General features: G+C 40.4%; 1 protein-coding gene across 2 annotated transcripts; it reads right to left on the bottom strand.

Moving 5' to 3' along the window:
* Positions 1-5473: 5473 nt before the first annotated feature.
* On the bottom strand, positions 5474-11647 carry EIF2B2 (eukaryotic translation initiation factor 2B subunit beta). Of its 2 annotated transcripts, none has more exons than XM_039883829.1 (8): positions 11314-11647; positions 11077-11197; positions 10777-10925; positions 9752-9915; positions 9032-9127; positions 8289-8426; positions 7240-7306; positions 5474-6074 (listed from the first exon to the last, which is right to left on the bottom strand). In XM_039883829.1, exons 1-8 carry the CDS (start codon positions 11630-11632, stop codon positions 5935-5937), a joined length of 1194 nt encoding a protein of 397 aa, XP_039739763.1. In that variant the 5' UTR covers positions 11633-11647; the 3' UTR covers positions 5474-5934. The 2 variants fall into 2 exon arrangements, with proteins under 2 accessions (XP_039739763.1, XP_039739762.1); XM_039883828.1 differs by having other exon boundaries at positions 5474-6054.
* Between the last annotated feature and the right edge of the window lie 2384 nt (positions 11648-14031).

Genomic DNA, 14031 nt, shown 5'->3' with positions numbered 1-14031 from the left:
AAGGGGATCCTTGTTGAATTATGTAATTGGAACCCTGAAGAATAGGCACCACTGTTTAGAAATGGTCTTTAGTCTTCTAAATATGCATAAAGTTTCATAGACGGAGAGACATGACCTTAGAGAGTGTTTTCAGAGGATGTGCAAGGCTGTCAGGGGCTCTGCCTCCAGGCCCAGTGGAGTGCTGAGGCCTTGACCTCTGCTTCCACTCTCCAGAGCTACATGGAGGCCAGCTGTCCTGGGAGTTTTAAAAATCTTTTTAGGTCAGACCAACTTGTGGGATTAAAAAAAAAAGCATGACAATACCTCTTATACTAGGATGATGGGGGGCAATTTCAAAAGATTTTGCTATAATCCCAAACCACTGTTTTCTTGAGAATAAGAGGATTAGAAAAAGTTCTTCATAAATATGTAACCAACCTTCCTAGATAGCCTGATCAATCAACATATGAGATAACTGTCGTGTTTTAATCATTTATATACTCAGTAGCAACCATCAACATAAAACCAACCTATTACACAAAAATATCTAATATTACTTTTATTATCGCCTGTTAGGGTCTGTTAGGGTTTTGTTTTGTTTTTGAACTCGGGTGCCATAAGAACAAAGATACATCTAATTTTCTAACACATGATAGTAATCACTAACACCTATATGGTGCTTTAGGTTTATAAAATAATTTTACATACCTTATTTGAATTTCTTGACAACCCATGAGATAAGGTGGTATTATTCTCCCCCATTTTACTAAGGGGGAAACTAAAGCTGGAAAATATTAAGTGATTTATCTAAGATTGCACAGCTAGTAAGTAGAGAATGATATCCAAATTTCCTAGCTCCATATTATAGTTACCATATTATTTCTCATACTTACAACAGTCCTCTTAAGAAGCTAGTATCTCTCTTTTACAGTGAGGCTACAACAGCTTGGAGGTATTAACTAGTTTGCTGAGGACCTAGCTGAGAATCAGAATTCAGACCCAGGTCTGTGTAACTTCAGATTGCATACTCCTTCCCATCATTACCCTATGCTGACCTATATAATATATTTTTATAAGGGATTTATCTATTTGTAAACTTAGTTCAAATTTATTGGATTCTGGTTTGTGGAGCCTTCGTCAACTTCAGAGTAAAACTTGCAAGATGAGATGTGCAATTAAGTCATTCTTGAGAGTCTTTTTTTTTTTTTGGTAACATCCATCAAAACTTTAATGAGAAATAAAGATGCATACCTTCAATAAGCTTAGCTTTAGTCATGGAGAGAGGCAAGGAAACTGGTAACAGAATATGGTCACTTCTAGGCTTAGAGATCACTGAGTTACAGCTAAGTCTTTATTACTGAGATAAGAGGAGATAATTCTGTCAGAGTTAAGGCTATAGGTGGCAGTAGGAGCTAATATCGGAAAGCTTAGAATATAGGCTGGAGGGAAGGGAAAACGCTAGGGAGGGGCCTGGGCCCTGGTCCACAACCTAGCTGGGGATCTAGCTGAGAATAGAGAAGTTCTAGTAATCAGATGTCAGAGCAAGGCAAAGGGTCGGAACAAAGGAACAGCTGGGATCTGAGCCTAACTGAGAAAAAAAAGAAAAAAGCAACCAAAACGGGGGCAGAGCAAGAGGGGTCCAGGTTCTAGGCTGAGGAAGCCATGCCAAGTGAGAACAGATGCAGCCCATCAGTTCCTAGAGAGCGCTGCCAACCCAGCTCAAGCTGATGCTTCACCAGTAAGGGCGTATCAGTGAAGGGCAGTTTCCGTAACAAAGAACTCAACTCTCCCTGTTTTCCACCTGAAGTGCCACCCCATTCCATCAAAACCCTTTATAAAAGCAGGCTAACAACAAGAACTGATGGGTATGTTTGACACTGTATGTCCTGCCTATTTTTACCCTTTCAGAGCTGAAGTTGCTTATCAACAGTGAGATGGCAAAAAGGTGGGCTCAGAAGAGGAAAAGAAGAAAGTCTGGGAAATCAAAAATCTGGATAATGTGCACCAAATAAATCCTTCCTCTTATCCCTCCATTAATTCATTTATTCAACATTCAGTAACTAGTAAGTCCCTTCTAAATGTATTACATCAGAAATTGTGGGGTTATAAAGAGGTTATCCTATGGCTTAGGATTTTTCAAACCCTTAGGTCATTTTCAACACATGCCCATTTGTCATAGAGCACTGTCTTATCGAGAAACATCTGATAAAGTTCAGGCAACCTGAGCAAAGCCTGTGGGAATCTAAGTGTCTTACATATTGGAGTCTACTGAGCCCGTAAACAAGTATGACTCAAGTAGCAGTCTGAAGAAGCTAGATTGGGCCTCTTTACCCTTACAACTTGTCTGACTAAACAACTAATCGTGTTTCCTTCAAAAGCAAGGAGTATCAAATAATGGTCTAAAAAAAAAAAGTGGTTTGGAGTTAGCTATTGCTATTAGTTTATCATTATTCAAGGTATTTCCTCACCTCTCGTAATAGTTAACTGCAGAATTTCACGTATAACTTACAAATTTTAGGAATCTTGTCAAGTTTTTTTTCTAGGCAGGTCTTAATTCTAAATGTAACATGCCTGATAAAACATTACTGAAAGGTTCCTTCTCTTCAGCACAGTATTTACTACAAACACCAAGCAATCATCATTTCAAGTGCCGTTAGGCTCAAAGGCTGCTCTTCATTGTGCGTTGTGAAGACTGAAAGCTTAGACTTAGCTCTTTATTAATAATTGCTTAGCCATTGCACAATATCCTAGAACAGCTGTTTGGTGAATGAAAGAATAATTCAAAGCAGAACAGGCCAGATATAAAACACTTCCAAACCACATTTCAAAATAGCTCCTTTGTGACAACTAGGCGCATGTCTGCAGTGGGAGTTTTTGCAAGGTGGATAGTATGGGGCCTTCACAATAACTACATCAACACCTGGTACTATATGGCAAAGCAGTTCTGATGTACTGAGTCCCACATATGTGGCATTATAGAGCCATATAGCTCAACGATGGAACTGTGTGACTGTCAGCCTGCATTAACCCAGACTGATGCAACAGATTGCTTTGAGAAATGGTTTTGAAGCACATCTGTGAAACCCATCCTATGGGTACTGACATTTATTTCTTTGAGGTATCACTTTACACTTAAGTTTTTCTTGGTATTTTTCAGAGACTTCTCTTCTGAGGCTAAATTAGGAATTTTTGTTCCTTATTTGAGTTCCAAGAATTGTGCCTTTTCTGCCCTCCGCCCAAATTGGAAGATATAAACCGTGGGAAAGTGTCTTTACAAACTGTATTAAGTTATCTAACTTGGTTTATTTAGTAGATTCAGGAAGCCTTTCACATCCGTGGAATCCTCTTTCTTTTAATTCTCTCCAAGCTAAAACAGGTTTGTTCTTCTTTAAAAGAGTTTCTGGGTTCTGCCTGCAAAGGTGGGAAGGGAGGCAGGCCCAAACAAAAGCTGACAAGACAGGCCGTTAAGTCAGGATGGAACTCCAGTTTCTCCCTGTTCAGATCGGGTTCTCCCTTTCTAATATTTACTTTCCCTAATAGGAAAAGGGAGAAAAGGAAATAGAAAAAAACAATGCATATAAATAGTTTGTGGGATTTACTTAATTGAGGCCCTAAAGATTCTAAAGAATATTCATTTATGAAGTCCTTCTGTTCTAGGCACTGTAAGAGTTGACGAAAGAGGCAGAGCCTCTACCCTTGTAACCTTCATCCATCTCAGTTATGCCTGGGAAGGATGTTGGTGCTAATTTTAGACTCAGAGACTAAGATGCACAAAGGACAAGTATCATAAAGCATTTTTGGAGCCAGAAACAAAGTTCCTTGACTCACTGCTGCTTTTACTCCAGACCACACAATTATACCCAAGTGAACTGCTGTTAGAATTGGTGCCTTCAGAGGAGACAATTGCTCATAATTGGTAGCTATAAGCCACTTCACTGAGAAAGCTGGGGTCTTAGATGCTGTGAGAAATAATTGAGACTGAGGCCCTAGTGAGTCAGGATCTTCTGAGTCATAGGACTTTTAGGTCAGTCTTTAAGACCCACCCTCTAGATCTTGATTCTCCCCTCCCTCAGGGAAGATAAGAGCAAAGATCTATCTCAAGAAGGTATCAAAAGAGTAGAGGCCTTTCCCTCAAAGCCTGCCTCTGGCCAGTGTTTATCAGAGTGTGGTTATCAAATCATCAGTTAAAATCCCTTGGGGTGCTTGTTAAACATGCAGACTCCTTGCTCCCTCCCTCCACCCCTGCCCCCCACAGACACCCTAGGAAGAAGGGTGGCCTTTGTGACAAGCATTCCAGGGAGTTCTGCACATCCAAGCCTGCCTTGGACCTCTGCTTCAGACCAGTACTTCCTAAATACACAAATCATGTGGATTATTACCTGGGGAGATTTTTTAAAAACATAATTACTAAAGTACTACACATAAAATATGGAAACAACATATAAACATACTACATCAAATTATGCTTGCCACTGTTTGGTGTTATTCTTCCAGACTTTTATCCATTGCTTTAATGAAGGGTCATATTATGCATATTGCTCTGTAACTTTTTTCCCCTAGTTTGTTTTTAATGAACAAAATATAAAATGGACTTCCTTACAATTCTATCCCATTCATTACCACAAGAGTCACAAATCAAACGCCTACAGGGGTTAAGCAGGTAAGATTAATAAGTTAATGGACCTGGGAGGAACTGCAGAAAACTAGGTTTTCCAACTAATGGAATCAGAAGCTACCCAACTCTAGCCAACTGCTGCCATTTGGGAATGTGGGTTCAGAATCGCTAAATCTTCTGAGTTCTCAAGGGAGGCAAGAAATGCAAATTTGTTTAATGTGCAATCTTCAGATTTTTAAATATTGGTAACTAATTCAAATTAAATACTGGGTGAACCAGCCAAAATCCAGACACTGCCCTCAAGCCACCCTTTTGAAACCTCTATTGCAGTAGATACATAATGTTCCGTTATGTCATATTTAAAAACCTTTCTTGCTTTTAATTAACAGAATACAAAATGTTACTGCTGAACACTTAGGCTGTGACATTACAGCTGCTACAATGGATAGTCTCATCTGTATCTTTGTGTGCTTGTACAAATAATTCTAGAAGTGCAGGTTCAAAGAAAAGATTGTTTACAGTCCTATTAACAGTACATGAGAGGGTCCTTTCCTGAGGAGCTTTAAACAGATGTCACCCCAGAAATCAGATGTAGCGGATCTGGGATGGAGCCTGAGTATTTATTTTTTTAAGCTTCCAGATGATTTTGATGATCAGAGAAGTTCTGGAACCAGTCTTAGATTACAAGTTGTTTGATTACAAATTGTGAATTTTCTTTATAATTCACATTTCTAGTGAATTATAAAGAAAACTGTACTCTCAGTTGTACTTTTCTGTTTTAGACTTACCTCTAACTTCAGTCCTCTATGAAAACATGTAAAGGGCTCTGCTGCTGCTGTTTCAGGCAGTTCAATCAGAGCAAAACGAAAATAAACCAACTCAGGAACCTTCAAGTAGCTTTAATTGGCACAACCTATGAAAAGGTATGGTAGACATTTCTGAGCAAAAACATGTATCCTAGCAAGCTTATTCATTGTTATGTTTAACACACCACTGAACCAGAAAGTTTAAGTTCCCGAAACAAATGCTCTAGGTCACCAAGAAGGTCCAGAATGAATAGGTCAAGCCCTGCTACTCTGTTAAGACCTGAAAGGCAAAAAAAAAAAAAACAAAAAACAAAAAACAAAAAACCAGTCCCAGATATGTCCTTGTTATGGGATGATTAAAAAGGCAGGAAACGGATTTTTTTAGGCTGACTCCAGTTCACTCCCCCATTACGTGGAAGGTGCATTCGGCAGTGGCACTGAAGTCTCCTCTCCATTCTGGGATCGTCTAAGCAGCTTCTACTTAGGATGACTGGTGTCATAGGATATGATCATCAGGATGGTAGAGTTCGCTCATCAGGCGGTAGATGTAGGAAGGTGCATTCCCACCAATGTTGGAGATAAAGAGGGTAATGAGCTCTGGGGGGACGTAGTCAAACACAGGGCAATGAACGCTGACCTTCTCCAGAATGTCTCCTGAAAGGCAATCATAGGTGCTAAAGATAAAACTAACAATCCTGCTCTAATAATTAAGTAGTATATAGGCTCAATAATGCAGGCATACTTGCTACCTCAGGGAAGGGAAGCTGCAGCAAAATGCAAACCAGAAGAGATGACTTCAGATCGTGATACTCCCTACTTAAAACTCTCCAATGCCTTTCCATTGCCCTTAGAATAGAATTCAAACTTGACCAACATCCTTCAAGATCTGGCCCTTCCCCACCGCACTGCACTAATTACAATTCATACCATTCTCTCCCTTGCTCATTAGTCTCCAGCCATACGGCCATCTTTTTCCAACTGACCCTTTGCACCAACGCCTAGAAAACTCATTCATCTTCTGTTTTAGACTCGTGGCGGGCTCTATTCATTTAGAACTCAAGTGAAATACCATCTCATCAAGACCTTTCCCCAAACTAGCCATTTTCTATCTCCATTGTCCTCATTTGTCTTTTTTCCTAAAACATCCAATGACCTGACATGTTCTTGTCCATCTTCTGCAACGGAATGTAAGCTCTGTGGGAGCAGGGCCTAGCCACACTGGTCACTACAATAGTGCTGGGTACACAGTGGGTGCTCAACAGATAGAAATATTTCTAACAGAATGAATGTTTAAATGAATGAATGAAGTTATTTTACTTCCAAGAAGAATTAGCAGCCCAAATACTACGCTTTGCTCCCAGACAGTGTTTAAGGCCATATTAAACTAATCATGAAGCTCTGCTGCCTTTTAGAAGTCAGAGAAAAGAACCCAAAGGTATGCAGGTTACAGGTAAGTTTTATAAGTAGGAACATTTCAGAGCCTGCTTCCTTTGGCAGCCATATCACCAAAATGACTCCCTACAGCAACTGAAAACAAGGACATTTTCTCACTGGATTGTTGCCTGTGTCTCAAACAACGTGCAAAGCTAAACCCAGTCAATGCTGGGTGATCCAACCCACCATGGCCCCAATAACTCAGCTAAAATATATTAGTTTCAGAACAAAGTGAACCTGAACTACAGCAGGTCTCCAGGCACTCTAAGCTGCTAAAGAGAGCAATGCCCACAAAAGTACTATTGAAACTACAACCTGGCAGCATTCGATCCCACCAACCACCAAAACAAAACAAAAAGACAAAAACACACACTCGTACATGCGTACACACACACTCTTCTGTACCTTCTGTGAAGGGCAGGACTTCTTCAGGAGCCACAAACTTGTGAAATGAATCTTCTTCATTGGGGAACTGGAAAAGAAAAAAAAAATTGGAAAAAAAAGAGACCCAACAATTATATTTCCAGAAATATACCCAAGAGAAATAAAAAACATATGTCCACACAGAAACATGCACATATATGCTTACAGCAGCAGCGTTCATAAAAGTCGAAAGGTAGAAATAACCCAAATGCCTATCAACAGATAAATAGATGCATTGTGGTATACCTATACAGTGGAATTCAGACATAAAAAAGCATTGTGCAATAATGCAGATGAACCTCGAAAACAAAATGCTAAGTGAAAGAGGTCATGAACAAAAGGGTACATGTTGTATTCCTTTTACATGAAATACCCAAAATGAGCAGACCCATAGGGATGGAAAACAGATTAGTGATTACTAGGAGATGGGGGAAGAGGGAGTGATTACTTAACTTAATGGGTACAGAGTATTTTTCTGGGATGATGAAAATTTTGAAACTAGAAAGTAATAGTTGCACAACGCTGTGAATGTAAATGCCACTAAACATTTTAAAATGGTTAATTGTATGTTATGTGAATTATACTCAATTTAAAAAAAGACCTAGATGATTCCAAAGCAAATAGCTTCTATCACTAATAAAATGACTCTTCACTTAGTAACTGCTTATGTGTAGGCTACAGAGGACAGACGCTGGAACAATGACAAAACAATTTTTATGTTCCTAGTTTTAACTTGCTTGGCATTTTCAGAAATGCTCAGGGTCACGAAGAGTGGAAGCCATGTAAACGAAGGGCCTCTCCCAACTATGTATTGTCCTGACCTTACAATCTGGACTGCTTAAAGCTGACAGATTATAAATATCAATATTTTTCTTGGATCAAGACTTCTGTGGCTTTTCCAGCCTCCACTGGATCTAATCCATTGAGTAAATGAAGATAAAGAAAAGTTCCAGAGTGAGTAGGTTGAAGGCCCAGAGATCAAGCCTACTTTGGTTTCCTTCTCTCTGTTGTTTAGAGATAGACACACATACCTGTGGGGAAAGCTTGAACATAGGAGCACAGACGATGAGTGGGGTGGAATGGTGTTTCGCTGCCAATGCTAGAGTGTGAGTTCCTGTCACAGCTCTCAGGGCACCATTGGCCAGAATGGTCTTTGTGCCAATGATCACCTTTGGGACAGGAAGAAAAATGTGAGCCATCCTGGGGACAGAGTCTTAAAAGGGCCATTGGGTACAACAGCCTGAATGCTCAGGCCTGAGCTTTGACATCCTGAGTAGTCACACAGCAGTAGGGGGAAAGGGATTATAGGCTTAGGACCACAAGTTCTAGTTTCAAAGTGGGTTCCTAAGGAAAGAATGAATGTAGTACAGGATAGGAAACTGCGATATCTACTGCGTTTAGCCCTGTCTTCTAGAAATCTATATGCCACACCTCCCAAGATATGGGGAACCTTTCTCATTCTCTATCCACCACTAACCATTCAGTACCGACCTCTGAGCATAAAGGGGGAGCCCTCTACCAGATCCCTAGCAGCTGACATGTTTAGCTTATTTCATTCTTCCAATGCCTTAACTAAAAAGAGGCTACTCCAAATGAAGAACAATGATACAGACAAAAGGAAAAGAAATTCAGTTAATAGATTAAAAAGGCCCAAGTATGTACTTTCAAAGGGTGCTAGAAACTCTTCTCATGGATATTATAGGCGAGAGTAAGAAAAATCAACATTTTAGAAGTATAATCTTTATGAATGCAACATAACTCCAAATACACTCACCTTGTTGACTCTTGACATAACAGCAAAAATGGCAGCATCAGTCATGACAGTTGTCTCAATACCTGCTTTGGACAAATTGACTGCCATTTCATGACCCTGCAACAGGAAAGAAAGGCTGATGCTGGGACAGAGTGAGAGATAGTGAAAGAGTTCTCAAATGTAAATGTATCTGGGGAATTCTGCGATACTGGGCATATCTGACACACAATTTTCAACACATAACTAATTCAATTTTCTGTCTGTAATAGGTATTCTCTGGTAAGCTGCAAGGAAGCCCAGGGGAAGCTAATAAATGTTTAATACTCCACAGTAGCACTAGAGCAGCCATAAAACTGGAAATACTACTTGCTTGCATAATGAGACGTAGCTGACAAGATAGCTAGCTCCTGGCTCATCCTTGTGTATTTCCTTTTTTGAGACCTATTATTTACCTAGGGATTGTGTGAGGTCAGACAAAACATGTTATCCCCATGACAATTTACCTTATTTTGATTCCTCAAAGAATGAATGTTTATCTTTTCTTGGACCCAGCTGTTCACCCAAATTTCTTAAACCAATATTTAAGAATGTTCACAGGATGAACTACCTGAAAATTCTCTTAATGTTTTACTTTATCTTCTCAATGTCTTGCTTATCAATTCGAAGTTAGCACAGAGCTCATCTATCCCTTCTTTATTCACTCTTCTTTTTTTTTCTTAGCAACTCCAGCAGTTCTCCTACCTGACAGAAAGGAGCACACTCTGCCACAATGACATGGAATTTCCTCTCCCGGGCAGCTTCTCTGAGGAAGGCCTCTACTGTTCGGGAGAAGCCAATGGTCATGATCACCTCATTGGAGTGGATGTGCTCTAGAGCCTGAGCTGCAATGTTCTCCGTTGTCCCTTCTGCAACAATAGTCATATTTTACAAGGAAAATATGAAAACGCCATGTCACATCATGACAGATATTACAGAGTGCAAAAGGGAAGGTGTGCCTGTCACACAGAATGCCCACCTTTCAGACCCTGGTAACACGGCTAACGAACTGAATGTGAAATGCCACATTTTCTTAAAAAGCTCTGCTCCTCTGGGATCTTCTACGTCCCAAGTTCTCACCTTGCCATGACATCAGCTCCTTTACAACTGATTTTGAAGACAATGACTTCGGGCAAGAAATGGTCCAATTTAGAAAATCCTAAAGCGTTAAGAGTGGTGTAAACAGAGCTCCCCTCACCAACCCCACCCCCCAAAAAAACTCCTCTAAAAGGTGGCCCCAACACCTCCACCTGAGAGGAAGGTCACAGAAGACAAAGAGGGAAGGAATTTGGAAACAGCACCTCAGTGCACTGACAGACCCAGTTTCTTCTTCCCCTGGAGAACTCTGATTGAAATGAGTATCTGCAGGTCTGCTGGGTCACAAAGACAACAGGGATGGTAGTGTGTGTGTGTGTATAAAAATTCAAGAGAAAGTTTAGTGAATGAGGGTCTATTAACCATAGTTTTAGAGAGTTTATTTTAAAAATGAAAATAAAGCTCTGTCCTAAAGGAGTCCTTGCCATAGTGAATCGATAAAAGGTTGGTCTGTAAGGAAATGTAGAGGTTATCTTAGTCCTCCCACCTTCCGAATCAGGATGGAGGACAAACCTCTTGAGAACCAAGAGTACTGGTTATCTCCTGCCTCTGTTGATGAACAACTTCCAGGGTCTTCTGTTGTTCTCTCATTTTTTTGTAATCTGTCCTATCCACCTAGGGATCAGAACTCTTACCCAGTTCCACAAGCAGCTCATTAATTGCCTCAATGATACTGGACTGGAGTTGGGCATAATAGGAGCTGAAATCCTCGTTCAGGCCTCCGGATGTCAAGAGTTTGTGCAGGGACTCCTGCTGGTCGCTCTCGTCGCTGCGACCGTGGAGTCTGGAGGTGACAAGATCCAGAGAGGTCGTAAGGAGGTGTGATGATATAACTAACAAAACCTGTTCAGCTCCAATAAAGGCTCCAAGCGAGGCGAGGGGCTCATGCAAAAAGCATCACCCCGTCCAAACCGGAACCCAGGACATGGCCTGACCTGCCATACTCCTCCCGGATGATCCTGAGCACTCTCCGCACCATGTTGCCCACGGTGGTCTCTGAGGGCTGCGCAGCCGTCATCCTTCGGCCCTCTCTGCGGATCAATTCCATCAGCTCCCCTGCAGTCCAAAAGAGAATGAGCAGAGTAGACGCACGGTGGGGCCTGGGCGACTTTCCGCCTGGGGATCGCGAGTAGAAAGTGGCGAGGGACACGAAGGCGCTAGGCCTGCCTTACCTGCGTTGCTCCAGCAGTGGTCCGTGATGATCCAGCGCAGCAGCCCCAGGGTCTCCCGGGCCATGTCCTCGGAGCTGCGCCGCCCGCCGCCCCGCTTCAGGGCCTCCACGAAACTCTCGATCCTCTCGGACAATTCCGAGCCCTTGGCAGCCGCTCCGGGCATCTCGAAAGAAGCCGCCTTCGCGGCGGAATCCACACCTGCACGCCACCCGGATTGCACTTCCGGGGCGGACAAGGTCGGCTTCCGCTCTGAGAGAAAAAACTCCAGTTTTGGAGCTGGTAGGCCACGCCCCTCGCTGCCACCTCCCGTCCCTTCCATAAGCTTGAGCCAATCAGAGACGTGGAGCTCCAGTTCAGTTTCAACCAGGAATCTGCGCGCCTTCGGACAGGAGGAGCGGAACTGGCCTCTTCTGGCTCATCTGACGCTGAAGAGGTGAGTCGCGAGGCCTCCGGAGGGTGGCTAGTCCCGTTGCCATGGGAACAGTTAGTCTTTTTCCCTGCCACTAAGACCTGCAGCAACGCTGGACAAGTGGCCGCTTTCCTTCCTGGTGCCCAGCTCAGTCTCCTGACACAGACGCTCAGAATGCGCATACAAGGCCTGCTGCCCCTTTATCATGCTGTTTTATTACATCTTACTGGTTCATTTGCGCTTGTGCCTCTCTTAACAGATTCAGCTTCTTGAGGGCGGGGACCATATCTTTTTTGCCCTTGCATTCCCAACGCCTAGCACAGTTAGTATAAGACAGGGGAATCAGGAATGAAGAGACGGAATACTCACCAAAATAAGGAGATTCAAAGAGAACTAATGTGAGAGCAAAGATAACGTCCTTCTACTTTAGACTTAAGAGGCTAGGCAGTATAATCTCAAGAGATACCATTTACTTAAAGCTTACTAAATGTTGGGCACTGTGTGTGAATTTTCTCATGTAATGCAACTCTATGAGGTAGGTTCTTTTATCCTCATTTTGCAGATTAGGAAACAGAGCCGCAGAATTTAAGTAGTTAGTAAAGGGATATGTTTATATTTAAATCCAGAGTCTGTCTGAACTCAAGTCTGCATAATGAGAATCTCCAATGGTTTCCTTAAGTTAAATTCTTAGAAGTGAAATCCTTGGGCACACACATTTTTAAGACTTGTTACAATTGACAAATTGCCCTCTGAAAAGATATATCAATACCAAAATCAGACAAAGATAGTTCAAGAAAACTACAGTAACCCTCATGAACAGCAAATGCAAAAATCTGCAACAAATTAGCAAAATAATCCAGCAATACATAAAAAAAAAAATACATAATTACCAACCTGGAATGCAAAGCCGTTTCAATATCTGAAAATCCATTTAATAAATCATATTAACAATCTAAAATGTAAAACCAAATGATCATATCAGTTGATAAAAGAAGCATTTGACAAATTCAGCCATTTAATAAAAACTCACAAAACTAAGATAGAAGGAAATGTCTTCAACTTGATAAAAGGCATCTACAAAGTCCTACACCAAACATCATACTTTATGGTGAAAGACTGCTTTCTCCCTAAGATCAGGAACAGGCAAGGGTGTCTACTCTAACCATTCTTATTTAACATAACACTCAAAAGTCCTAGCCATTGCAATAAGGCAAGAAAAAGAAATTTTAAAAACGTACAGATTGGAAAGAAAGAAAACGATCCCTGTTCACAGAAGATATCATCATCATCATTTACATAGAAAATCCCAAAGAACAGAAAATAACAAAAAACCTCCTAAATCAAATAATTGAATTTAGCAAGGATACAAGGCCAAAACATAAAAATCAATTATGTGTCTCTATACTAACAATGAATAATTAGAAACCAAAATTAAAAATGCAATAGCTCCCAAAAGGCATATTTGTCAATTTTTCTGCATGTTGAGTTTAAAATGTCTTAAAAATTGCATCAATTTACATGCTTCCTAGTACATGAGTTTTCTCTCATTTTCACTGCTGCCTAGTATTACATTGTATAACTATACCACAGTTTAAGTATTCATTTTCCTTCAACAGATGTTTGAGTTGTTTCCAGTTGGGGGGGCGTAATTTAAAATATAAATGTCCTCATGTGAATTTTGGCATACTTGTAATGGAACATCATAAGATGAATCAGCTTATGTGACCCAGGGAAAGAGCTGAGTCATGGGCTATATGAATGTTCAACTTTACAAATTGTGCTAATCTTCCAAAGTGGTTAAATCAATGTATGCTCTGTCTGGAGGGAGTTAAAGACTTCCAGATCGACATTCTTATCAACACTTGGCATTATTAACTATTTTAGTTTTGGAGAATCAAATGAATATACAAGACTATCTTGTTGTCATTTTAATTTATTTTCCTGATTACTAAGAAGTTGTTCACTTTTTTCACATGTTTATTGGCCAAGTGTTTTTTATCCTTTATGAAATATGTATCTTTGGCCTACTTTTTTTTGGCTTTCTCCCTAAGATCAGGAACAGGCAAGGGTGTCTGTTCCTGATATTATATATTAGAATATTTTTATTAGAATATTTTTATAATATTTATATTAGATATTATAAATATTTATAATATCTAATATGAATATTTATATTCTAATATAATATTTTATATTAGAATATTTTTTTCTAATATATTGTGGAGTTCTTTACGTATTCTGAATACTAACTTTTTTCAGTTATTTGTCTTATAAATACTTTCTTTTGTTTTTTTTACTTGCTTCGAGAT

This window comes from Pteropus medius, unplaced genomic scaffold (assembly GCF_902729225.1).
Source record: "Pteropus medius unplaced genomic scaffold, Ma_sr-lr_union100, whole genome shotgun sequence".
In the NCBI taxonomy this organism is placed as follows: Eukaryota; Metazoa; Chordata; class Mammalia; order Chiroptera; family Pteropodidae; genus Pteropus; species Pteropus medius.
The sequence above is the reverse complement of the archived record's forward strand: the minus strand, read 5'-3'. Positions and strand labels throughout refer to the sequence as shown.